The sequence below is a fragment of the Girardinichthys multiradiatus genome, chromosome 2 (genome assembly GCF_021462225.1).
Source record: "Girardinichthys multiradiatus isolate DD_20200921_A chromosome 2, DD_fGirMul_XY1, whole genome shotgun sequence".
In the NCBI taxonomy this organism is placed as follows: domain Eukaryota; kingdom Metazoa; phylum Chordata; class Actinopteri; order Cyprinodontiformes; family Goodeidae; genus Girardinichthys; species Girardinichthys multiradiatus.
Genome location: NC_061795.1, coordinates 13438306 through 13465895, shown reverse-complemented (window position 1 = coordinate 13465895; position 27590 = coordinate 13438306). Strand labels below are relative to the sequence as shown.

General features: G+C 42.0%; 1 protein-coding gene across 3 annotated transcripts in view; it reads left to right on the top strand.

Moving 5' to 3' along the window:
* The window catches only part of slc7a10b (solute carrier family 7 member 10b), a 121570-nt gene that overhangs the window by 12986 nt on the left and 80994 nt on the right, over positions 1 to 27590 (top strand). For all 3 annotated transcript variants that reach the window (XM_047384806.1, XM_047384787.1, XM_047384797.1), the window contains exons 2-5: positions 1352 to 1556; positions 9446 to 9597; positions 17237 to 17362; positions 17446 to 17599. In XM_047384806.1, coding sequence (XP_047240762.1) covers positions 1352 to 1556; positions 9446 to 9597; positions 17237 to 17362; positions 17446 to 17599 — 637 coding nt within the window. The remainder of the gene's footprint in view (positions 1 to 1351; positions 1557 to 9445; positions 9598 to 17236; positions 17363 to 17445; positions 17600 to 27590) is intronic.

Here is a 27590-nt window from a genome sequence, read left to right as displayed (position 1 = left end):
ATAAATTGAAAGAAAATAATCAAATATTCTTATTGTAAATTATGCTAATTAAAAGAACTGGTGACAAATTGATTTTGAGAATTAAATATTGAAAAAACTCTGTCGGTGTTAGGCATTTTCTATAACCACTCAGATGTGGGATGTAACTAGTGCCACCAAGGATAAGTTGCATGCAGCGAGTCAATAGCGAATGGATTATTGTAGGTGAAGCATTGTTTGAACTTCAACTGATTTGAATATGTAAGGTCTGGCATGAGATTCCCTATCAAAACTCAGGGGACAATCTGTGTAGCCACAACTTCACAAATGAGGCCATCATTAATGAAGAGGCAGGAGCATTTACCACTGGCTGTCCTGACTGTTTTTATTTTTGAAAGACATGAAGATGGAGAGGTGGACATCACCACAGGGAACGAGCTGACAAAATGAGGAGCATACCTGAAGCACAAATCTATTAGCTGTGCCATGCTAATGGCCCATATCCAAATTTATGTAAAATAGTAGCATTGTTCTTCATAATACCAAAATAATAAGTCCTATTAATGCATTTAATCCACACATTGTACAAGGATCTAGAGGCAATTGGTTCTCACCATTTCATTTCATCACCATTTTGTGAGCCACGACACTTCTCATCATAATCATAATCTAAATCCATATCTGAAGAGTTTTCACTTGATTCTAATCCAGCTGTCAGTTCAGGTTCGTAGTGGTATGGCTGAATATCCATTACTTCCACAAAGTCTTCCAGCATTTCTTCATATTCCACCCTTCGCCAGTTATTGAGAGAAATTATAAAACCGGGTTATTTAAGTCGTAGGTCAGAGTAACTGGTCCCTGTTACGTTTTATGGAAGTGTTTCACTAAATTATATTCATATACTTCATCAATATTTTCAGATTTGATTTCATTTCCTGTTTAATTTTGGTTAAGATTAAGGTATAGGTTGTTGCCCCCACACCAGCTTTACTGTACTCACTCTGATACTCTTTCTTGTTATTGAAAACTTTGACCTTTGTTGTCAGTATTATTTAAGATCTGATTTGTGTTGATTTTGCCAGTAATGTTTCTGCAGTGTAAAGAGCAAAGAACTAAGTGCATATCCTTGAGGGGCATATACTTGTTGTTCATAGTCAAAATCCCAGTTACAGAGTTGTGAGTTAACCCTTTTAATTATAAACTATACAGAAACCAAAAACTCAAAATAGCTTTTAAAAAATACTATTTCCATTAAAAAAGATTTTTTTACTTGGCCTACTTAATTAGGAGATCCAGGATTATGCAGAATTCACTACAATCAGGAAAACGTACCCTTATGGGCTTGCTACATTGACTTTCATCTTCTCTTCAGGAAACATCATTGGCTCTGGGATCTTTATCTCTCCAAAAGGGGTCCTGGAGCACACTGGTTCGGTGGGTTTGGCTTTGGTGGTGTGGGTACTAGGAGGCTGTGTCGCCGCTCTAGGCTCAATGTGCTACGCTGAGTTGGGTGTCACCATTCCCAAATCTGGAGGCGACTACTCTTATGTGACAGAGATATTTGGTGGGCTGACAGGGTGAGTAAAGGCTTTTCTTCACTTCGCACTGCTATCAAGAAAGTTTCTTAATAAGCCTAATTTTCTGTCAGACCTTTACCTACTACTTGGAATTCACACATGGAATTATGTAGTAAACAAAGTGTGAAATAACTCCTTAAAATAGCTATCTGAAATAGTTTTACAAAGAGTCTTGAAAGAACTTCTCATAGGTTTGTTGAGAGACAGCCAAAGGTTAATATTTAAGGTGTCGTAAAAATGGGGGTTTTGGTTCTCTTGAACAAATACTGAGTGACATTCACCTTCGGTACCGGGCTCCCCTCAGCCCATCTTAGGGATGAACCGAGAGGAGCAAAGCATGGTGCGTGAGTCCTGCATTTATCTATGCCTGTTCTTAACCCTGCTAAAGGGGGTCATCCTCTTGTATCAGTTTATCTTTGACTATGTGTTGCGTCTTATGTGATATAAACTGTTATGTTGTGTATGCTGTAGCAGTGAGAGGTCCTGCAGATAAGCAACAAGGGCACATATATTTAATCAGGGCAGCAAAGAGATGATTAGCCCACAGAATCATACATCCATAACAAAGGCATCACAACAAAGGGCGGCTACTTTAAGCAAACTAAAAAATAACATATTTAAAGTTCTTTTACAATTTTTTGTTTGCTACATAATTCCATAAATGTTCATTCACTGTTTTGATGCCCTCAGTGAGAATCTATGTACAATGTAAATAGTAAAAAAAAAAATAATAAAGAAAACCATTAGATGAGAAAGGCTTTCTAAAACTTTTGACCGATAGTGTATACTGGTACTCGTACTCGTCGTCTTCCGCTTTATCCGGGACCGGGACCGACAAAGTCCCTCCAGCGTGTCCTGGGCTGTCCCCTCGGCCTCCTTCCAGTGGGACGTGCCTGGAACATCTCCCGAGGAAGGCGTCCAGGAGGTATCCGGTATAGATGCCCAAGCCACCTCAACTGGCTCCTCTCGAATTGGAGGAGCAGCGGCTCTACTCCGAGCCCCTCCCGGATGGCCGAGCTCCTCACCCTATCTCTAAGGGAGTGCCCGGCCACCCTACGGAGGAAGCTCATTTCAGCCGCTTGTATCCGGGATCTCGTTCTTTCGGTCATGACCCAAAGTTCATGGCCATAGGTGAGGGTAGGAACGTAGACCGACCGGTAAATTGAGAGCTTTGCTTTTCGGCTCAGCTCTCTCTTCACCACAACGGACCGGCACAGCGCCCCCATTACTGTGGCAGCTGCACCGATCCGTCTGTTGATCTCCCGCTCCATTCTTCCCTCACTCGTGAACAAGACCCCGAGATACTTAAACTCCTCCACTTGAGGCAGGAACTCCCCTCCAACCTGAAGAGGACAAGCCACCCTTTTCCGGTCAAGTACCATGGCCTCGGACTTGGAGGAGCTGATCCTCATCCCAGCCGCTTCACACTCGGCTGCGAACCGCCACAGCGCATGCTGCAGGTCTTGGCTAGAGGGGGCCAGCAAGACCACGTCATCCGCAAAAAGAAGAGACAAAATCCACTGGTCCCCAAACCAGACCCCCTCCGGCCCTTGGCTGCGTCTAGAAATTCTGTCCATAAAAGTTATGAACAAGACCGGTGACAAAGGGCAGCCCTGCCGGAGTCCAACATGCACTGGGAACAGGTCCGACTTAGTGCCAGCAATGCGGACCAAACTCCTGCTCCGCTCGTACAGGGACCGGATGGCCCCTAATAAAGGGCCCCCGATTCCATACTCCTGGAGCACCCCCCACAGGGCATCACGAGGGACACAGTCGAATGCCTTCTCCAGGTCCACAAAACACATGTGAACCGGTTGGGCAAACTCCCATGAACCCTCGAGCACCCTGTAGAGGGTATAGAGCTGGTCCAGTGTTCCACGGCCGGGACGAAAACCACACTGCTCCTCCTGAAGCCGAGGTTCGACTATCGGCTGGAATCACCTCTCCAATACTCTGGCGTAGGCCTTACCAGGGAGGCTGAAGATTGTGATCCCCCTGTAGTTAGAACACACCCTCCAGTTACCTTTCTTATGAAGGAGGACCGCCACCCCAGTGTGCCAGTCAACAGGCATTGTCCCTGACCGCCACGCAATGTCGTAGAGTCGTGTCAACCATGACAGCCCCACAACATCCAGAGACTTGAGGTATTCAGGGCGGATCTCATCCACCCCCGAAGCCCTATCACTGCAGAGCATTTTAACCACCTCAGTGACTTCAGCCATGGTGATGAAAGGGTCTAACCCCGAGTCCCCAGCCTCTTCCACCAGGGAATGCATGATGGCAGGATTGAGGAGATCCTCGAAGTACTCCTTCGACCCCCCAATAATGTCCCCAATCGAGGTCAGCAGCCTCCCACCCTCATTGTAAACAGTGTTGGCGAAGCACTGCTTCACCCTCCTGAGGCGCCGGACTGGTAGTCCTTCGCATTGAAGTCCACCAGCAGAATAATGGAGTCGCCGGGGAGTCTACTATCCAGCACCCCCAACAGGGACGCCAAGAAGGCCAGGTACTCCGCACTATGACTCGGCCTGTAGGCCGAAACGACCAGTCAGAAACCTGTCCCCAACCTGAAGGCGCAGGGATGCAGCCCTCTCATCCACTGGGGTAAACCCCATCACGAGACGGCTGAGCTGGGGGGTGTATATAAATCAGAAAATGCAATTGACAGTGGATAGTTGTACTTTTGGTTAGCACCCAGGAAAGGCATGTTAATTTTATGATCAAAATAGGTAACCATTTCAAAATTTTGCTAGAACTTAAAACAATTCGGGTCATGTTGGAATTCAGTAAGACCCTTGTGCAGGCAATAACTATGGACAACTGAGGAAGGTTTGAACGTTTTCTTGAAACTAGCATGTAAATAAATGTTAAATGTAAATAAAAAGAATCCAGTAAGGAACTGATGAAGAGAGGTGAGTGTTGGCAGATGAAGAAATGTTTGAGAACTGATTATGAGGATAAGGAGGGGGACACTGATTCTTATTGTTTTGTGGAGATGGTGGAGTTGCAAGAGGAAGATAAGTATGCTCACAGAGTCTGAGGTTGACAGATTGCGATGAGCCGTTTAAGGTTGTAATAATCCGTTGTCTTTTTCCAGAGGGAGATAGTGATGACTGCGGAGAGTTGTAGGGCAGACAGACAGGTAAGTAGTGTAGTAGAGTAGTGGAGTACGGAGTACGGAGGAGATCTAGGAGCAGGTCCAGGGCAGCAGCCTAAAAACCGGTGGGGAGATTAACGGAGGAATTTATAGAATGTGTTCTTCTAAGAACTCAAAGAACTATGAGGCAGTGGACTGAGGTCTTTGGCGGACTGGAGACAAAAATATCTGCAAGAGAGGAGGTAAGCGAAATTACATCAGAAGTCATTAATGAGGGCTTGATAAACTGTGGCTGTATTTGAAAGGTTAAAAGGCATGACCAGGTACTCAGAGTGACTTATCATCATCATCATCATCAGCTTTATGTATAAAGGTAAGGTAAGGTAAGTTTATTGATATAGCGCTTTTCAGCAACGAGACACTCAAAGCGCTGTACATACAATTACAATACAATCACAAAGAAAATAAACACAGATACAGACACAGAAAAACAAATCAAATGATACTAAATCCTTCTAAGAAATCTAAAAATCTATGAATCCTTCTGAGAAATATAAAAATTAATAACAGTAATTTGCATCCATTAAAATTTAACCAAGCAATCATTGAGTTCTAACTAAGGAAGCTGAGTCACTGGTGTAAAAACAGCTATTGTTCACATTTTTAAGAGACTAGTATTATTTTCCTTTTAACTGGTAAATCTAAAAATCTATGAAAAGGAGAAGAAATGAAGAAATGAAATCCACATTTAGGTAAAAATAAGGAGCATGGGAAAGCAACACACATAAGCAACGATTTTGCAGGGGCATGGTGGACTCGTGAGGGTTCCAATATTTAAGTATGATCATGTGTGCAAAGAATTGGACTGTCAACACTGACGAAGGTGCCATTGTCCCTGTCAATCAACTTTATTCGGTTCACCTGCGCCTAGCTAACCTGTCTTCTTGATTCACCTGGTTCACGCTCCATAAATACACACCTGTTCTGTCATTCGTCGCGGAAACATTTTCTGGATCATGCTCATGTCTTGTTTTCTCGATCATGCCATGCCTGTCTTGCTTGCCTCGTCTGCCTGTTTTGTTCCTGCCTCTTCTGTAGTGAGTTTTTTATTAATTAAATAATTTTTCATTTACCGTCATGCTGCCTGCTAGACTGCATTCCAGGGTCCTCCATTTCACAAGTCCTAACAATTAAGTAAAATCAAATATCAGTTGGGTTGAAAGCCAGTGACTAAAAGTAAGTTTTCTTCAGGAAGACATGGAAGACAGCACTGGAAGCCCACATAAGTGGGCTTTGATTGCTGTCTTCCATTCATCACCTTGTGGATGCGGACCAGATGGTATGCCTTGCAGAGATATACAGGTCCTTCTCAAAATATTAGCATATTGTGATAAAGTTAATTATTTTCCATAATGTCATGATGAAAATGTAAGATTCATATATTTTAGATGCATTGCACACTAACTGAAATATTTCAGGTCTTTTATTGTCTTAATACGGATGATTTTGGCATACAGCTCATGAAAACCCAAAATTCCTATCTCACAAAATTAGCATATCATTAAAAGGGTCTCTAAACGAGCTATGAACCTAATCATCTGAATCAACGAGTTAACTCTAAACACCTGCAAAAGATTCCTGAGGCCTTTAAAACTCCCAGCCTGGTTCATCACTCAAAACCCCAATCATGGGTAAGACTGCCGACCTGACTGCTGTCCAGAAGGCCACTATTGACACCCTCAAGCAAGAGAGTAAGACACAGAAAGAAATTTCTGAACGAATAGGCTGTTCCCAGAGTGCTGTATCAAGGTACCTCAGTGGGAAGTCTGTGGGAAGGAAAAAGTGTGGCAGAAAACGCTGCACAACGAGAAGAGGTAACTGGACCCTGAGGAAGATTGTGGAGAAGGGCTGATTTTGCGGAAGCAGTGGACTGAGTCTGGAGTAGAAACATCCAGAGCCGCCGTGCACAGGCGTGTGCAGGAAATGGGCTACAGGTGCCGCATTCCCCAGGTCAAGCCACTTTTGAACCAGAAACAGCGGCAGACGCGCCTGACCTGGGCTACAGAGAAGCAGCACTGGACTGTTGCTCAATGGTCCAAAGTACTTTTTTCGGATGAAAGCAAATTCTGCATGTCATTCGGAAATCAAAGTGCCAGAGTCTGGAGGAAGACTGGGGAGAAGGAAATGCCAAAATGCCAGAAGTCCAGTGTCAAGTACCCACAGTCAGTGATGGTCTGGGGTGCCGTGTCAGCAGCTGGTGTTGGTCCACTGTGTTTTATCAAGGGCAGGGTCAATGCAGCTAGCTATCAGGAGATTTTGGAGCACTTCATGCTTCCATCTGCTGAAAAGCTTTATGGAGATGAAGATTTCATTTTTCAGCACGACCTGGCACCTGCTCACAGTGCCAAAACCACTGGTAAATAGTTTACTGACCATGGTATCACTGTGCTCAATTGGCCTGCCAACTCTCCTGACCTGAACCCCATAGAGAATCTGTGGGATATTGTGAAGAGAACGTTGAGAGACTCAAGACCCAACACTCTGGATGAGCTAAAGGCCGCTATCGAAGCATCCTGGGCCTCCATAAGACCTCAGCAGTGCCACAGGCTGATTGCCTCCATGCCACGCCGCACTGAAGCAGTCATTTTTGCAAAAGGATTCCCGACCAAGTATTGAGTGCATAACTGTACATGATTATTTGAAGGTTGATGTTTTTTGTATTAAAAACACTTTTCTTTTATTGGTCGGATGAAATATGCTAATTTTGTGAGATAGGAATTTTGGGTTTTCATGAGCTGTATGCCAAAATCATCCCTATTAAGACAATAAAAGACCTGAAATATTTCAGTTAGTGTGCAATGAATCTAAAATATATGAATGTTAAATTTTCATCATGACAGTATGGAAAATAATGAACTTTATCACAATATGCTAATATTTTGAGAAGGACCTGTAGTTATGAGAAGATAGTGGCTTCCTGAACAGGCTAACTTGCACAGGATATAAATGGAAAAACATATTTAACATGGATTTGGTTGAGCCCTTGATAATTAATGCATAGTCTCAAAATTTATTCTCCACGAAAAAGAACTGGGCAAAAAAGATCTGGGCGAATGATGTCTACATTAAGAGATTCAGAAACATATTTCTTCATAGCTGATGTTCTGGGTGTTAAAGATTGTAAAGACACCCAGACTGAAGAATAGCACCAGCAAGGAGGCTGATGGCACAGTCATTAGGATGATGACGAAGAAGAGAGAGAGCCATGTCTTTACTGCAAACCAGCTGAAGGACATGATAATCGGCAGGGACATCTGAGAGGTCAGGAAGAGAAATGGTCTTGGGAGGACCTAGGAAAACTAATGTAACAGCTGAGAGTAGGTAGGTGGATTAGCAACAGGAACTCCAAGAATCAATGTGGAATTCAGGTCAGTTAATGTGAGGGTTGTGCAGAGAAAACAATAGGAAGCGATTTTCTAATAATTATTTCCTGAAACAATACATTGTGAAAGCCCCGACAATTATTAATCTCACTCGAAAAATAATTTGCCTTAGAGGAGATGGCATCCTGAAAGACTTGAGATGGTTTAGGAACCACAGATGCTGTGGAGAGAGATGGGCTGAAATTAGTGTGAGAATCCGGAAGTGTGTAGGTTATCTGTTGTTTTTATGTAGATTATATACTCAGAGTTTGAGAAATGTAGTTGTGCTGTTGACCAGGATTTGTAACAGGAAATTGTGGTGATCGAGAATTATCAATTGTTCTAAGAGGGCATTTTGTAGCTGTGGTTCAGGGTCTTGATGACCAGATTGTTCTGTTATATTACAATTTAGTGAGATCCTTGTGCCAGCAACAACTCTGGACAACTCTGCTTTTGACACAAATAGGTAATGAAATGTTTCTTCAGGGCTTGGGAAAGGGGTCCAGAAAGGCACTAAGGAAGAGAAGTAAGTGTTAGCAGATGAAGAAGAGTTCGAGAATTGATGATGAGGGGGACTGGCAAATCAGTTCACTTCAGTGACTGGCAAATTGTGTTGAGCGGTGTAGGTTTGTAATGATCCTTGGTTTGTTTCCCAGAGGGAGATGATGACTACTGCTGAGAGCTGGAGAGTGGAGTATGAGGGAAGCAGGTGAGTTATGTTGGAGTACAGATGAGTTCCAACAGGAACTAGGGGAGCATCCAAAGGAGCAGTGAGAATATTAATGGGAGAATTTCCAAAATATGTTCTTCTAAAATTTCTGAGAACTATTAGGCAGTGGACTGAAGTCCTGGGTTGAACCATGGATTGGAGACAAGAATATATTCAGGGGACAATGCAAGAAGGTAAGTGAAATGACAATGAAGATCAGGATCATAGATAAGAGGCCTTATCACCATTCTGTTAGTAGAAACCATCCGGCATCTTCCTCAGGGTAACCTGCTATTCTTAAGCGCCTTTTGATTTGATTTGACGGGCTGCAACCGGGCAGTCACCTGCTGGTCGCATTCTGCAATGGCTGAGGTGAAGCACACACACGCAAAACCTGCAGAGAGCCCTGTGGATATGGCAATCCCCTGATATAGTACAAAGATAGTATGCCTTACCTTATGGTTGATCAATATTAACTAGAACACAAAGTCAGTGAGATGATGTAAAACTATAACAACAGTTAAAATTGTCTGATTAATGTTCTAATTGATCTGGACCTCAAACAAAAAAGATTTCTGTTCTCCATCTACTTTTCTTTAATTCAGAATATTGGTAAGTTTTAAATTTATTCCATGTCACAGTGGTTTCCTCTTTCCTCCAGATTTCTGTTGTTGTGGAGTGCAGTCCTCATCATGTACCCAACCACCCTCGCTGTCATCGCCCTTACTTTCTCCAGCTATGTGCTACAGCCCGTCTTCCAAAACTGTGCTCCTCCGTTCATGGCGACAAGACTTTTGTCAGCAACTTGTCTTTGTGAGTGTCTTTAAGTTTTCAATTAATTTTCATGTAGTGGTAAAACATGTTGCTGCTGAGAGTTTAAGACTGGTACCCAGGAAAGCTAGGATAGATCAAATGTCAGGAAGCTAACAAAATCTCAAAATTTGTAATGCTGATGATGCTGGTAGAAACTGGATGCACTTTGGTGCTGACTGGTTGACAGTACACTTCCATCATTCATGAAGGATGACATTTTGCTTGGTTATTGCTTGCTTTTGGGGTCCTGACTCTCAGCTAAGTTAGTATATGTGACAAAAGAATGTCAGAAAATGTATCTTCTAAAAATACACATCTATTGAAATATGCTTACTGCTTTGTTGAAATGTATGATAAATTATTGCCAGAAACTACACAGTTTGTCACAAATACAAAGGTTTATTGTTATCCAAATTGTTTTGTATGAAAAAGTGGTAATTGTGAGTTCAGAATCTGAATTCATTAAAAGCTCCAGTAGAGATTTGGGAAAGTCTCCAGAAAGCAGGCTTTTTATTTTTTATGAAGTTCGAAAGGAATCTTTTTTCTGAAAGAGACTTTTTATATCTGTTTTGAAGGCTCATACTCGAGAGTAGAGTGAAAAGTCTGCCTCCACAGTGAAAGGCAAAATGTAGTGTATAATACAAATGTGGCGAATGGCACGCACTTCTGCACAGCCCCTTTTTGAAGGTACTTATCTTGAAATACTGCGTTGTGCATATTATTATTGAGAGAAGTAATGTAACAGTGGGTGTGGTGGAAAAGACAGGTCAGCCTCAGAGCATTCAGAAAACTATTACTATCTTACTCACTTCCTGTTTGGCCTTTTTTGTACAGTATAGACGTTGCATCAGCTGTTCTGTTGCAGAACTGACCTTTACCACAACTGGTTAACAGTTTTGATTTTTTTTTCTAGCACTAACTACTCATTATGCATAAAACTAGCTTGAAATTTACACAAAACTCTGGCCCTCGCATCGAAAACCAGTGCTATCTTAAACCCAGTTCGTTGCTGGGCCAGAGAAAAGAACCACTTTTGTTAGGAGGTAGAGGCAGACTCATGGGAAACATGTTTAAAACTATTTAGTTTGGTTTCATATTTTATATGTCAAAATTAAAACAAAACAATGATAGAAACACCGCCATAAAACATTAATAGATTTTCAAATTAGTATCAGAATAATGCAATCTGTGTCTAATTTTCCTCGATTTTATTTCAAAGAGTTAAAGTAGGTAATGCACTTACGGTTAAATATTATCCACTAAATCCATAAATGTTAGTTCCAACTCAGTTCTTTAACACTGTTAATCTTTTGATATCTCCAGGTTGTGATAGCAAATATTCCTCTAAACGTTAAGTTTACCTCCCGTTTTCTAGCACTGCTGGTGAAGTTACATGCTGATGGCTGATTGCCAAGTACCACTGGTTTTTAAAATAGCCATTAAAAATTAAGGTGGTGATATTAGGACATGGATACTGGGATTAGTAATACTATTTATGTTGTTAAATTGGCTTTATAACCCCAATCTTTCACAAAAACATGGAATAAAATTGCCATGTCAAGCAAAAAATGAATGAGAAATTTATAATGGCGTATTGATGTGGCTCTGACTTCGCTCTAAGGTAATAGGACAGCAAATGGGTTCCTTATGAAACCAGTTAAGAACTGTATTGTGGAACTGGCTTCTAATAACTGGAACACTGTTAAAAAATCTGTTAAAGAGTCACATGTATGATGATTACCTGCTGGACGGAGCAGGGCTTTTATTACCTATTGTTAAACCTATTAGCATAATTGCCTAGGTCATATTTGCCAAAATATGATTCAGGCAATTACGCTATGAGGCTAACAAAATGTAAAATCAATGAGTCTTTTCACTGGTAATAGAGAAAAGGCTAAGCTGTTTTTACATAGTTGTATGTTGGTAGACCTGTCAAACTGCCAACTCACTGCCGGAACTCACATGTTTTGTGCTTTGTTTTTCCTTCACCACCGAAGTAGTTTGGTTTTATGGTATTGATGGCTCTTTTTTTACACTGGAAACCAAGGCCACCATGAGCAAGAGCTGAGCAATGCTGTTCACAATGCTGTTGATGGATGAGGTAAAACAATCAAGCTTTCACTCAGTCTGCTGTTTCAAACATTCCTGCCTTCAGTAGCAACTGGCTTTAACTGCTGCTGCCCACAGCACCCTTGCAATGGAACCACAATATGGGTCTGATAAGAATAACAAAAGCGATCAATTGTTGTGCAGACTTCAAATAACCTCTTATGGTTATCACTCCCGGGGATACAGATCAGCTAATGAAAAAAAAGTTGATACACATGCACATGTGAATAGTTATAGAGATGTTGTTATCATGAGATTGTTTTGTGTCAATATTAGAATTGGAGTTTGTGGAAGCGTTCATCAGTATTTAAGAAGAACTTAGAATCGGATGAATCACAATAACATTGAACTGGAAGACACATCATCAAACTGTGCCAGTAAATGTTACTGTTTTTGGCTGGGAGATGCATGAAATTGCCCATTTCTAGGGGTACTCCATGTTTAACTGACTCCATGACTGTTGGGTCTTAATCCAGCATTTGGTTTTATTTCTGTGGTCAAAAGTTTGCAGAACATAGTACATTTCTTTAGCAAGTCATGTCAAGGCCATATTTGACTCCATGTTTAACTCGAGTTAAGCAACACATATATGAGACAACATATAGCCGGGATACAGTGAAGGCTGTATGTCAGGGGTGCGCATGTTTATATGAGCATGTGCGTGTGTGCATGTGAGTGTGTGCAAAGTAAGTCTGTGAAGCACTGTCACAGAGACCACTGTCCTTGATGGTACGATGGAATGTTCATCAACCGACCACACAGTTCTGAGCGGGTCAACAACATGTCCTCAGGGAAGGGAGGGGGCAGAGGGAGCAGAGCGTCATGTTTACATAACTTCCAGGAGAAGTTGAACATGGTCAGCCATCAAGGCCGTGCAGGGGAGCCAGATTCAGAAAAACAATAATTATTTGGGTCAGGCTGACTCTTAATTTTCCTCCAGCCTTGAGAGTCTCGCTGGTGCTTCTCAATGGTGAATCCAAACAGCCAAATTCCTGGTCTTTCGCATACAACTTCTCCAAGATTTATCCCATTTCACCTCTGAGTCCAGGAACTGCAGCCAGTGTGCTATCTTGTAGGATCACATCCAGTTTGCGATTCTGCTCCCTTAACATTTCAGTCTGAGTGTTGATAGCTCTGCAGATTCCTTCACATAAGACAGGCAGCCTCATAATGGCCAAAACTGCTTCCGATGTTTCACAATTTCACGATATGCCAGGTAACAGCAAACTCCGAAAAGTAGAAATCCTGTTATCAGACATCCAATTGTGTACACATCTTCCACGTTCTCGACTGATATCATTGTCAGACATACAATCCTCCACTTCTGCCAGGAGTCCATTGTGTATCTGGAGAAGAATGTCCCGTCTGGAGAAGAGGGCTCTACCTTACTCTGTCTTCCTGTCGAGAAAATTTGATCAATTGCGTTGAGAGACCAGCTGATCAGATCCATAATTCACAATTTGGGAGATATGCAAAGAGAGGCTCCGAAAGAAGACAAGACAGAGCAGGAGCAGGGTTGACAGGGGAGGGTGCGGGAGATAGGAGAAAAGTGTCTTCCTCCACAGAGAGCAGAAACAGAAGACAATCAGGGCTTCAGTGATCCTAATGGACATTGGTGGACTTGGGTCTATGACCCTGAAACTGAAAGAGTGGCTGCACCAGATTCAGGAACAACCTCTCAGATCCCTCTCTAGACGAGTGTAGTTCTAAGAACAGCTAAGCTACCCACAAGGTCCCAGGCCTTTGGTAGGTGATATGAGCCTGAAGTGGAACCACCCAGGTGGATAGGATTCATTTATCTTCACAGTTAAGCTCAAAATTATTTAGACCCATGGCAGATTTAGATCTATAATTATTTTTATTCAATCAAGAAGTTGAGGGTTATCTCTCAAAATATAATAAAACTTTGTATGAGTTATTTCAACTGATCAGTTTGAAAAATGTTGTATTTACAGTTTATCAGAGCATGAAATTCTTATCTCAGTAATACATTGAAAAATATTTATTGGCATTTTGACAATAAAAACCCACTTATATCTGATAACCAGCATTTTGCATGTTTCCACTGGTATTTTGAAGTTCCCCAAATTCTGCATCAAATGTATGTCTGGGAAGGATTGGGAAGGATTGGGATGGCGTGGTAAGGCGTATTCGTCACTTCCTGTTTTCACTGTGGCACTCGGTGGATTGTTTGGTGTGTAAAGGCTCTCTCGTTTGATCTGATTTCTCTCTACTGTGATATCTCTTAATTGTTCTAATACATAAGCTCAATAAAACACATACTTTCTGTTGCTGCATTTAACGTTTGGGGACTCTCCGTGTCTTACACGGTTTTTCTAGTAGTGGTAAGGGGTCACTAGCTTAGCGTTAGCTTTAGCTCCACCATGGCTACCCGTTCTGCTGTTTCTCTCTCTGAGTCTCCTCCTCTCTCCTGCTCTGTGTGTCAGATGTTCAGTTACTCCTCTGCCTCCTTTAGTGATAATGGTGTGTGTAATAAATGTAGCATTTTTGTAGCTTTGGAGGCGAGGGTGTCGGAATTGGAGGCCCGGCTCCGCGCTGTTGAAAAACCAGCAGATAGCCGAGGCCCCTTAGCCAGCGCGGAGACACCGAGGGTAGCTCCCCGCAGCAGTCCTTCAGCAGAGCCCGTGCAGCCGAGGCTTCAGGCTGGCTGGGTGACGGGACGTAGAAAGCATAGTCCTAGATCCCAGCCCGCTGAGAAGCCAACTCTTGTAATTGGCAGCTCCATATAAAACGTGGCACTAGAGACACCAGCGACCATAGTCAAATGTCTGCCAGGGGCCAGAACGGGCGACATCAAATCCTACCTGAAACTGCTGGCTAAGGATTAGCGTAAATACAGTAAGATTGTTATTCACGCTGGCGGTAATGTCACCCGGTTACATCAATCGGAGGTCACCAAAGTTAGTGTTAGTGCGGTGTGTAAGTTTGCCAAAACAACGTCGGACTCCATAGTTTTATCTGGTCCCCTCCCTGATCTGACCAGTGACGACATGTTTAGTCGCATGCTGTCATTCAACCGCTGGCTGTCTAGGTGGTGTCCAGAAAACGATGTGGGCTACATTGATAATTGTCGAACATTTTGGGGAAAACCTGGTCTGATCCAGAGAGACGGCATCCATCCCACTTTGAATGGAGCAGCTCTTCTTTCTAGGAATCTGGACAAATTTATTAGTTCTCCAAAATTCAGGGTTCAGACCAGGAAGCAGGGTCGTAGTTTTAACACTCCTCTCTGCAGCTTCTGTACTGCTACCCATCCGTTACCCTATTAAGACAGTGTCTCGCCCATGGCCAAAACTGAAGAGATTAAAAAATAATCAAAAAGGAGGAAATCATGGATATCTCATATAATCATGGATACCTCACAGAAACCTGGCTGCAGCAAGAGGATTATTTAACTATAAATGAGTCAACTCCTACTAATTAATTAATTTTCCACATTCCTCAAAATACTGGGTGAAGAGGAGGAGTAGCAACCATCTTTCAGTCCGATTTATTGATTAGTCCCAGACCAATCAATAGCTACAACTCATTTGAATATTTATTCCTTAGTTTTCCTCATCCAAATTGCAAAGCACTGAAACCACTTCTGTTTGTTTTTTTTGTACTGTCCACCAGTCCCTTACTCTCAATTTTTAGATCAGTTTTCAGACCTTTTATCTAATTTAGTATTAAATACAGATAAGGTTATTATAGTGGGGGATTTTAACATTCATGTTAACACTGAAACTGAAGCCTAAATATAGCCTTTAATGCTATCTTAGACTCAATTGGCTTTGCTCAAAACATTGACAAACCGACCCACCTTTGTCTTAGTTCTCTGAACCTTGTGCTGACATATGGCATTGAGTGTAAAGACATAACAATATTTTCTCATAACCCTCTCCTGCCTGACCATTTTTTAATAACCTTTGAGTTTAATTTAACCGAGTACTCCACACCTGAAAGAATATTTCCTTATACTAAATCATTATCAGACAATGCTGTAACAACCTTTAAAGAATCTCTTCCACTTTTCCTCATTATCACAGAAAACACAGTGGATGGCAATAATTTTGTTTCTTCCCCTTCACAAATTGATTCTCTTGTTGATAGTGTTACTTCATCATTGCATGGTGCATTAGACAATGCAGCCCCCTTGAAAAAGAAGGTAATTATTCATAGGAGGCTAGCTCCCTGGTTAAATTCAGAGCTGCATACTTTAAAGCACATTGTTAGAAAATTGGAGAGAAAATGGCGCTCTACACATCTAGAAGATTCCTATTTAATCTGGAAAAATAGCCTACTGTTGTATAAAAAGACACTTCACCAAGCTAGAACAGCTTATTTCTCATCATTAATAGAAGAGAACAAGAATAACCTAGGTTTCTCTTTAGTACAATTGCTAAACTTACACAGAGTCATAGCTCTGTTGAGCCATCCATTCCCTTAGCTCTCAGCAGTCATGACTTTATGGGATTCTTCTTAAATAAAATTGATTCTATTAAAAATAAAAATTTTGACATACTCTCAAAGATGATTACTTCATCCTCAGCAAGTGAGACAACATTGGAAGTAACTGTAGAACTTGATCTGTGTTTGGACTGTTTTCATCCTGTGGAGCTTCCTGAGTTATCAGAAATATTAGCTTCATCTAAAGCTTCAACTTGTATGTTAGACCAAATCCCAACCAAATTATTTAAGGAAGTGTTCCCTCTGATTACCAGCCCCATTTTAGAAATGATTAATCTATCTTTAGTAAATGGATATGTACCACAGGCTTTTAAGTTAGCTGTAATTAAACCTTTACTTAAGAAACCTTCGCTTGATCGAGATGACTTGAAAAATTACACACCTATATCCAATCTTCCATTGTCTAAAATTCTTGAGAAAATTGTTGCTAATCAAATATGTGAACATTTCACAGCAATGACCTGTTTGAAAACTTTCAGTCAGGTTTCAGAGCTCATCATAGCACTGAAACAGCCCTGCTGAAAGTCATTACTGATATTCTTATGGCCTCAGATAATGGACTTGTGTCTGTACTTGTCCTGTTAGATCTCAGTGCTCCATTTGATACAGTCAATAACAATATTCTCTTAGAAAGACTGGAATATGCTGTAGGGGTCAGGGGAACAGCACTATGCTGGTTTACATCTTATTTGTCTGACAGATTTCAGTTTGTTCATGTAAAGTTAAAGGTTTTGCCTCCATAGCAAGCTATTTATTTTCTGCCACATAACATAAATAGGTATCTCTATTATATTTTAAAATAAACATACCTTTCCTTCTATGAACTTGCATGGCACTGGTCTTGAATTATCTGATTGTTAAATGTTTGCATATGTCACTCACATGCAAATATAAGCCAAATTACAAAATATTTAAAACCTATTTTTGTGCATTTTTTGGAAAAACTACATATTTTTGAACTTGCAAAAAATTTATAAATATGGTTACTGTATAAATGTTTTCACCTAAAACAAAGACACTTTATTTTTTTCCTCAAGTACCCAATAATTTTGTTTTTCAGTATTGCTGACCTGGGTGAACTGTTACAGTGTTCGTATGGCCACCAGGATTCAAGATGTTTTCACAGTGGGGAAGCTCATGGCTTTGGGTCTTATCATTGTTGTAGGTCTAGTACAGATCTTCAATGGTAAATCATTCACTCTGGGCACCCTTTAACCATATCCACCTGACCTAAAACTCCAAATAACGGTTTTTGTTTTTTTTAAATAGGAAACTGTGAGGCACTGATTCCTCAAGTAGCATTTTCCATGGACAGCACACCATCAGTTGGACAGGTTGCTCTGGCATTCCTGCAGGCATCCTTCGCCTTCAGTGGCTGGAACTTCCTCAATTATGTTACAGAAGAGGTGGTTGAACCCAGAAGGTAAATATTTGTAATTTTACATTTCAACCCCCTCTTTCTTTTTCTTCTTGCACTAGTTTGTTAAAAGCATTTTAGATTTTTCATAAACATTTATGTAAATTATATTAAATATTACGAAAACACATAGTAAGATATGTAATGCTGTTAATTCTAGTTTGCTGTTTATCTTAAAGGGGACATATGGAGAATCCGCTTGTTTTAGCCCTTAAATACATGTTGTTGTGTATTTGGAGTCTGAAGGATTGCAGAAACGTTGAAGTTAGTCTCTCCAGGTGCTTCATGGGTATCTTTATATTCTCTTTGGGTAACATTTTTCAATCTGTTCAGTTTTCTGTATTTTCTGTTACATTTTTTGAATGATTACATCACAGTATTTGCTGTGGAACAGCTAAAGAGGGTCATGGACTTCGCCTATCCATTTCGCGTATCCACCATTTTTATTTAACTGGGAATCGAACAACAGAGATGAGAGGACTGAACACTAGTTCAACGTAATTTCACCTGATTTGGAAAATGCATGGCACTTTCACAGAGCATAGATGAAACTGGTGACTGATAAAAACAACAGCAATTTTATACATGGTGTTATGAACATTTTTTAATCCGTTTCAATTCTCCCCCCTTTCTTACTGATTCCAAAGCAAAAACAGACCCTCTAATAAATTGCTAACGAACCTCAATATGATCCCAAGACAACTAATGTCATGGGGAATAGGCAGCATTGTGCTGTCCCTTATACTTTGAATCACACGCAAACTGGTGACCCAGTTCCTGAATCAGTCACATGGTATGGCCGGTGTTCTGTCCAGTCAGCATACATCGCCAGATCGGCATATACGTACCACAAACCGACAGCTGTATCTGTGTAACAAGCATACCCTGTCAGACCAGCATCCTGATTTGTAAAGTTACCTGTCAGACCAGCATACACCTACTTGTGATTTTTCTTTTTGGACAAACACTGCCTGGCCAAAAAAAAAAGTCACCACCAAAAAAAAAAGCTCACACACTGATATTTTGTTGGACCGCCATTAGCTTTGATTACGGCACACATTGGCCGTCGCATTATTTCGATAAGCTTCTGCAATGTCACAAGATTTATTTCCACCCAGTGTTGCATTAATTTTTCAACAAGATCTTGCATTGATGATGGTAGAGTCTGACCGCTGTGCAAAGCCTTCTCCAGTACATCCCAAAGATTCTTAATGGGGTTAAGGTCTGGACTCTGTGGTGGCCAATCCATGTGTAAGAATGATGTCTCATGCTCCCTGAAACACTCTTTCACAATTCGAGCCCGATGAATCTTGGCATTGTCATCTTGGAATATGCCCGTGCCGTCAGGAAAGAAAAAAATCCATTGATGGAATAACCTGGTCATTCAGTATATTCAGGTAGTCAACTGACCTCATTCTTTAAACACATACTGTTGCTGAACCCATACCTGACCAACTGCAGCAACCCCAGATCATAGCACTGCCCCACAGGCTTGTACAGTAGCACTAGGCATGATGGGTGCATCACTTCACCTGCCTCTCTTCTTACCCTGATGCACCCATCACTCTGGAATAGGGTAAATCTGGACTCATCAGACCATATAACCGTCTCCCATTGATCCAGAGTCCAATCTTTATGCTCCTTAGCAAATTGAAGCCTTTTTTTCCGGTTAGCCTCACTGATTAGTGGTTTTCTTAAGGCTACACAGCTGTTCAGTCCCAATCCCTTGAGCTTCGTGTTGTGCGAGTGGAAATGCTCTTATTTTCACTATTAAATATAGTTCTACGGTAGTTTTTCTTCGATTTGATTTCACCAAATGTTTCTGCCGATGGCAATCATTCAGGATTTTATTCCGGCCACAGGTCTTCCTCGAAGACGATTGGTCCCCACTATCCTTCCAGTTTTTAATAATGCGTTGGACAATTCTTAACCCAATTTTGGTAGTTTCTGCAATCTCCTTATATGTTTTCTCTGCTTGATAAATGCCAATTATTTGACCCTTCTGAAACAGACTGACATCTTTTCCATGACCACATGACGTGTCTTTCAACATGGTTGTTTAAGAAATGAGAAGCAACTCATTGCACCAGTTGGGGTTAAATAACTTGTTGCCAGCTGAAACATAACCACCCATGCAGTAATTATCTAATGGGAGGCTCATACCTATTTGCTTTGTTAAATCTAGGTGGCGATTTTTCTTTTGGCCAGGCAAGGTATATTTGTAATGAAATTCATCAGTGGAAGAAAAATGTTTTAAATGAGCCTGAAAAAAGCAGGATATTGCAAAACATGGTTTTAAAAAAACAACTTCAACATCCAGAACAAGCCAGCTCTTCAAAGTGTTCTAACTCAAACCTGACCCATGCAGGCCTCCAGTCAACAACTAAAGACCTTGTAGGGCTTTTCAAGGGTTTTGTTTGAAACGGCAAAATTGTGAAGTTGCCTCAAATAATTTAAAGCTAAACTTTACCAAACTAAATTGAAAATTACCATCCATCCATCCATCCATCCATCCGTCGGGTCGCGGGGGCAGCAGCCTAAGCAGAAAGACCCAGACTTCCCTCTCCCCAGCCACTTGGGCGTTCCCAAGCCAGCTGAGAAAGATAGTCCCTCCAGCGTGTCTTGGGTCTTCCTCTGGGCTTCCTCTCAGTGGGATGTGCCCGGAACACCTCACCAGGGAGGTGTCCAGGAGGCATCCTAACCAGATGCCCGAGCCACCTCATCTTGGCTCCTCTCGATGTGGAGAAGCAGTGGCTCTACTCTGAGTCCCTCCCAGACAAACAAGCTTCTCACCTTATCTCTAACGGAGAGCACAGACAATCTGCGGAGCCTGAAAAAAGCAGGAAATTGCAAAACATGGTTTTAAAAAAACAACTTCAACATCCAGAACAAGCCAGCTCTTCAAAGTGTTCTAACTCAAACCTGACCCATGCAGGCCTCCAGTCAACAACTAAAGACCTTGTAGGGCTTTTCAAGGGTTTTGTTTGAAACGGCAAAATTGTGAAGTTGCCTCAAATAATTTAAAGCTAAACTTTACCAAACTAAATTGAAAATTACCATCCATCCATCCATCCATCCATCGGGTCGGGTCGCGGGGGCAGCAGCCTAAGCAGAGAGACCCAGACTTCCCTCTCCCCAGCCACTTCGGCTAGCTCATCCGAGGGAATCCCAAGGCGTTCCCAGGCCAGCTGAGAAACATAGTCCCTCCAGCTTGTCTTGGGTCTTCCTCTGGGCTTCCTCTCGGTGGGATGTGCCCGGAACACCTCACCAGGGAGGTGTCCAGGAGGCATCCTAACCAGATGCCCGAGCCACCTCATCTTGGCTCCTCTCGACGTGGAGAAGCAGTGGCTCTACTCTGAGTCCCTCCCGGACAAGCAAGCTTCTCATCTTATCTCTAACGGAGAGCACAGATACTATGCAGAGGAAACTCATTTTGGCAGCTTGTATCTGTGATCTCATTCTTTCGGTCATGACCCAAAGCTCATGACCATTCATGAGGGTAATGCGCAGATCGACCAGTAAATTAAGAGCTTCGCTTTCTGACTCAGCTCTCTCTTCACCACGACAGACCAGTACAGCGCCCGCATCACTGCTGAGGCATCTCCGATCCATCTATCAATCACCCGCTCCATTTTTCCCTCATTCGTGAACCAGAACTCTTCTACTTGAGGCAGGAACCCCCCCCCCCCCCCCCCCCCCCCCCACCCCAAAAAAGGTTTTCCTCACCAGGGTAACCTTGGCGGAGTCCAACCCTCACCGGAAACGTGTCCACCTTACTGCCGGCAATGCGGGCCAAGCTCTGACACTGGTCATACAGGAACCTAAGAGCCCATGTCAAAGGGTCTGGTACCCCATACTCCCGGAGTACCCCCCAGAGGGACACGGTCGAACCCCTTCTCCAAGTCCACAAAGCACATGTAGACTGGTTTGGTGAACTCCCATGCACCCTCCAGGATCCTTCTGAGCTGGTCCAGTGTTCCACGGCCAAGACAAAAACCACACTGCTCTTATTGAATCCAAGGTTCAACTATCCGATGGACCATCCTCTCCAAAACACCCGAATAGACCTTACCAGGGAGGCTTAAGAGTGTGACTTCCCTATAGTTGGAACACACTTTATGGACCACCTTTTTGAATAGGGGGACCACCACCCTGGTCTCTGCCACTCCAGAGAAACTGCCCCCGATGCCCACGATGTCACGTTAGCCAACAAAACCCTACAACATCCAGAGCCTTAAGGAAATGTCATCCATCCCCGGACCTAAGCACCAGAGATTGGAGAGCCCGTCCCAAGGTCCCTAGGGTCCGCTTCCTCAGTGGAAGACGTGCCGGTCTCAATGTCCACCACCTCCCCCGGAACGTGTTTGAAGCTCTCCCAGAGGTGGGAGTGGAAGCTCCGCCTCATGGGAGACACCGCCAGGCGTTCCCAGCAGACCCTCAAGATTCATTTGGGTCTGTGCATCCTCCCCTGCCATCGGAGCCAGCTCACCACCAGGTAGTGGTCAGTGTGACCAATGTGACCAAATAGAACAACCTTTATTTTAAATCGGCAGCTTTTTTTAACTATAATATTAAGAAAAAGAGCAGAATATAAAAACTGAAAAAAAACAACAAAACAAAACCAATTTAGCAGCACTCCAAAAAAGTGGGCAGCACATTGAATGTGAGTCTATCTTTGACAGATGTCACATTTTATCTATGGTGTGGAAGAAAGAAACAAAAATGGTAATTTAGTAAAATGTATAACATCTTGGAAGTATGAAATGCTAACATTTTGATTTTACCATTTCTATGATGCTTTGGTAAGCATCATAGTGCAGCATGCTGCAGGTGACACAATAATCCTCCACATTCTCTGAAATGTAAACAAAGACTACAATTGACAATTTCTTTATTCCTAGTTAAAATGTTGAATGCGAATTAAAGTTTATCCCATCTCCCTTTCTCTATATAACAATATCTTTTCTGTAAGCTTTTAAGAACCATTTGAGTCTTGCTTATCTAGCGTACTCTCAAAACTTCACACGCCAGCTATTCATTACCAGACAATAGTACTCCAAAAATGGTTTTGCATCCAGTTTGTTTTTATCACCTTGGCATCCTAGAAAAATTGTTGCTATGTACAGCCTGGCCTGGCGCATTTCGGGAGTACCAGTAATGACCCCCTGCAGACTTGCCCTTTCAATATATAGTATTCAGCAAACTCTGAAAAGCATTCATTGTAATTCTTAAGGAACATTGATTTCACAAAACTTTATCTGTGTTCTTTGCACCTTCAAACTTAAGACCCCACAACTGCTGGCATCCTGCTGCAGTCTTAACAATCCAATGGCCCTGACTTGCATTTCTAGATTTCCAAAAATGTCTGTGCAGTTGCACAAATACTTGGTTTAACAATAAAGGTAGAACAATAAACGGTACTTGTTCCATTAAGACATGATTCACATCACCTCCAATTATGAAGAATTTTTCTTTCATAGCCTTTCTCATGGCCCAGGGGGCACAATGAGCTCCTTTTCATCCAACCTGACAATCTGTTCGAAGTTTTAAATCCTATATAAAATTGGTAGGGTTCATGTGTCTATATTGTAGATTTCCTTAAAAACAGACTTACCACTAGAATCCAGTGCCCTCCAACATTTACTGGGCAAATCCAAATGGAGGCCTTGGGTAACGTCATCTTTTAATTCAATTCAATTCAAAGATACTTTATTGATCCCTGAGGGGAAATTAGAATTCCAGTAAAACCCATCCAAACATACGTCATGACACAAGACAAGGGGGGGACGGGTCACCGAGGCTTTGCTGCCCACTCACAGGTGCTGCCCTTGCTAGATGAGTAAAGAGGCCACATTTAGGTAAGTAGAGGGAAAAAATCATATTTTACACTTTATCCTTAGCAGGATACAGTTTGAGATTGCAAAAAACCTCAGCACAAAGAAGCAGCAAGTTTACAAAACAACATCATGCCAGAAACAGTGAAGGTGGTGTGAGGGGTGCAAGTAAGTCCATGAAGCACTGTCACAGAGGCCATTGTCCTTGATGGTATGTTGGAATGTTCATCAACTGGCCACAAAGTTCTGAGCAGGTCCACAGATGTCCTCAGGGAAGGGAGGGGGCAGAGGGAGCAGAGCGTCATGTTTACATAACTTCCAGGAGAGGTTGAAGATAGCCAGCCATCAAGGCCGTGCAGGGGAGCCCGATTCAGAAAAACAATAATTATTTGGGTTAGGCTGACTCTTAATTTGCCGTCAGCCTTGAGAGTCTCGCTGGTGCTTCTCAAAGGCGAATCCAAACAGCCAAATTCCTGGTCTTTCGCCAAATCCGAGTGAACAACTTTCTCCAAGATTTATCCCATTTCACCGCTGAGTCCAGGAACCGCAACCTGCCTGTGATCCTGTGTAAGGATCACATCCAGTCTGCGATTCAGCTCACGTAACTTCTCAGTCTGAGTGCTGATCACCCTGAAGATCCCATCATACATGCCAGGCAGCCTCACAATTGCCAGAACAGCTGCTGACATTCTCCGAATTTCTCGATATGCCAGGTAACCCCTGACTCCAAAAAGCAGAAATCCTGATATCACACATCCAATTATATACATATCTTCCACATCGTCGACTGACATTATCGACAAACACACAATCCTCCAATTCTGCCAGGAGTCCATTGTGTATCCAGAGAAAAACATCCAGTCCGGACAAATTGGGCTCTCCTTCACCCTGTCTTCTCCTCGAGAAAATTTGATCAATTGCATTGAGAGACCAGCTGACCAAATCCATAACTAAGAATTTGGAAGATATGCAAGAAGAGGCTCCAAAGACAAGACACAGAGCTGAAGCAGGGCAGACATGGGAGGGGGTGCGGGAGACAGAGAAAAAGCGTCCTCGTCCACTGAGAGCAGAAAGAAAAGAAAGCATCTCAATCCAAAATTCGTATTTATATTCCTTGTTGTTTACAATAGCAATTAATTACTTTTCGAACAGCCCTGTACTGCCCAGTATGAAAGACATACAATTCAATCAAGGCTTCCAATCTGTGTACAGGTATCTGGAACAAAATATCATTCTGAAACACTTTATTCTAATAAAAACTACAAATGATGGATATAAAATTTATGATGAAAATGTGTATACCGTGTATTTTTCCAGAATGAGATGAAGATATCCATCTATGATCTGTTTAAGACAAAGATCTTTAAACTTTCTAGATTGAAAGCTTTGGAAAAATATATACTTTCAAAAGTAAGTACTTTCGTTGTCCGATGAGCTAACCCCTCCCTCCTATTTCCCTATGTCTAAGGGGATTGCTCAATCCAGCTCTCCATCCAACGGGTCCGGACTTCCCTAAACCTGAAAGATCTTACTAAGCAGGTTTACTAAAAGTTCTGTTTTGGCTGGTGTCGGGAAATGACTCGCCTAGCCTCTGACAGCCTTCATACAAAAGTCTCGCCCTTCTTCAACTGGAGGTCTGGACGACTGAGTAGCCCCCAGCAGTCATTCACACTTCAGCAGTCACTTTTGTAAGTAAGTAAGTTAGTAAGTAAGCAAAATTTTATTTATATAGCACCTCTCAAGACACAGATCACAAAGTGCTTCACAACACTAATACAAAGTACAATTGGAATAATATATTTATAAATGTAAAGTAGAAGATAAGATAAAATCAAAAATAAACTAACCAAACGCCAGCCTAAAAAGATGAGTTTTTAGCTGTTCACGGCTGCTCATTGCCTAATATTACAACTGGCTCTTGGTGTATGGGCTGGTTTAATTTTAGAGGCTCGGCACGAGCCCCAAGGGCTCTGTTTTAACAAACTTGGCTAAGGCAACCTATAAAAACCTCCTAAAATAGACTTTTTACCAGCAATGAAAAAAAAAATACGATGACTCAAATAATTGAATGTCCATGATTTAACCAGAATTTCATATGCTTTCTTTAATTAGTAACGCTTTAGCAGGGGTCAGTAACAGCTTAAATTCGGCAACACATAATTTCAATATTAGAAATGAATCTCAATCTCTCTTTCCTTGATGCTGAAACTAGTGAGTTTGGAGAGGCTTTGAAGACAGAGGCTCATCCATGCACCAGATGGAGATGTTTCTTCTGGTAACAAGTGATCAAGTGATTTCTTGAAGGAAATACGACTTAATCTTCATTTGTTTTCCTTTAAGTGGCAGGCACTGATGCTCCAGGCTTCGATGGTTAAACAGGAACTTTGTTGTCATATGTCTCAGAGAACAGTAACTTCCAGAGGCTGAAGAGTTGAAAGAAACCCCGGAGACATAAATGAGGTTTGTTGGGATTATGATTATTGATTAATTAATATTTATCAATAATTATAATTAAAAATCATAATTTGAAAAAATGTATTTCTTAACCAAAAATCCTCATTTATGAATCGAAACCAGAGATGTCTTCTGGTGTTGTAATTGTGGCTCGACGCCTTTGATAATTACAACCGTTAAATACTCAGTAATAATTGATAACTATTACCAGAGATGTCACTGTTTAATCAACCGTTTCTGCCAAAACGTGTGGAACTTTAATCTTATTTTGACTGACAAATCACTCTTGCACAAAATAAACACAAACGACTTCTCTTTATCCTGATCCACCTCGCTATTCCGATTCAATAATCTTCACCTAATCAAACATGTGAAGTTCCACACAGAAGGGTAAAATATCTAACTACACAAAATAAAAACAGCAGTGAGTGTGTGTGAGATCAAACCAGCTGTTATGGCAGTTATGGCAAAATACAAAGGGAATATGGTTGAACGAAGCTTTGAAAGCGCAGCCCGCCAGAAAGTGTAGCTAGTGAGATACAGGCAGTCATAAAACATCCCCCGCCGCTGGGGATGTTCGAGAACACAAAGGGTTATAAAGCTTTTGGCAGCAACTCATAAAACATGAAGTTGAAGACAAAGAAAATGGTTGATTTTCACCATAAGGTTATTATAGCAGTCCAGTTTCACAGCGCACCTGCTCTCAGGTGTTCACACGGTGAAAGCACAATCTTGCAAGACTCGGCGGCCTCAGAAAACAACATTAATCACGTTTCAAAAGAACAATGGCATGCACATACAATTCAGAACACATTCGACTCTAAGTGGCACTTCTACATCGCACTAAAACTTCCTCTACCCTGCCCAAGCTATTCCTAATGAAGAAATGAAAATAAAAGCGTGGATTTTACTTGTTGAAGTCTTCCTTTTGGGGCAGCGATTGAGAGAGGAAATGGGGGTGAAGAGTTTTTGCACATCTGCAGTTAAACTCCAAGAACGTGGTCAATCTCCATCCTTTGGCCTCCTTGGTAAAGGGAAAAATATGATCTGACCGTCAGCAGTCGACTAGAACAAAACCAGGTGGCGATCCGTCTCCTTGAAACCACTGTGAGGGTTTTTTTCTTCTGTTACGTGTTAAACTCAAGTCTTCGATCGGCAAAGTGAAATTTCTGGCCTTCTTATTCCAGAAACCTCTTTCATGAATTTTTCGTTGGCCAACGAAGGAGAATAAATGAAGAATCCACGTGGGACCTCTTCTTCTCCAGAGGGATGCTTCAGTTGCGTGGTAACTGTGTGTTATGATTCTGGCACGCCTGCTCTACCCTGTCTCCTGGCTGCAATCAGCAGATGAGATGCACCTGGTGACTGCTGCAGTGCAGTGCAATCTGTGGCATGCCAAGCACCTGTGTCTTCCCTGATATATACTGACTCTGACAAGCAGACAGTGCCAGAGTTTTGAAAGCCATCGTGTGAGTAGATATCCAGTGTTCCTTCCTGTCTGATCATTGTTTCTTGACCTTGCCTTGCCTTTTGGATTTTTGCCTCTCCGCCTGTTCCCTGTCGGACTGTTTGGATTTTGGTTGTCGACCCTGTTTCTTGCATCTGGTTAATGCCTCTGCCTGCCCCTTGCCTGACGTCTCTTGTTCCGATCATTGACCCTGTTTCTGTCCTCGGATTATTGAGCCAGCCTTGCCCTTGGATTATTCAGC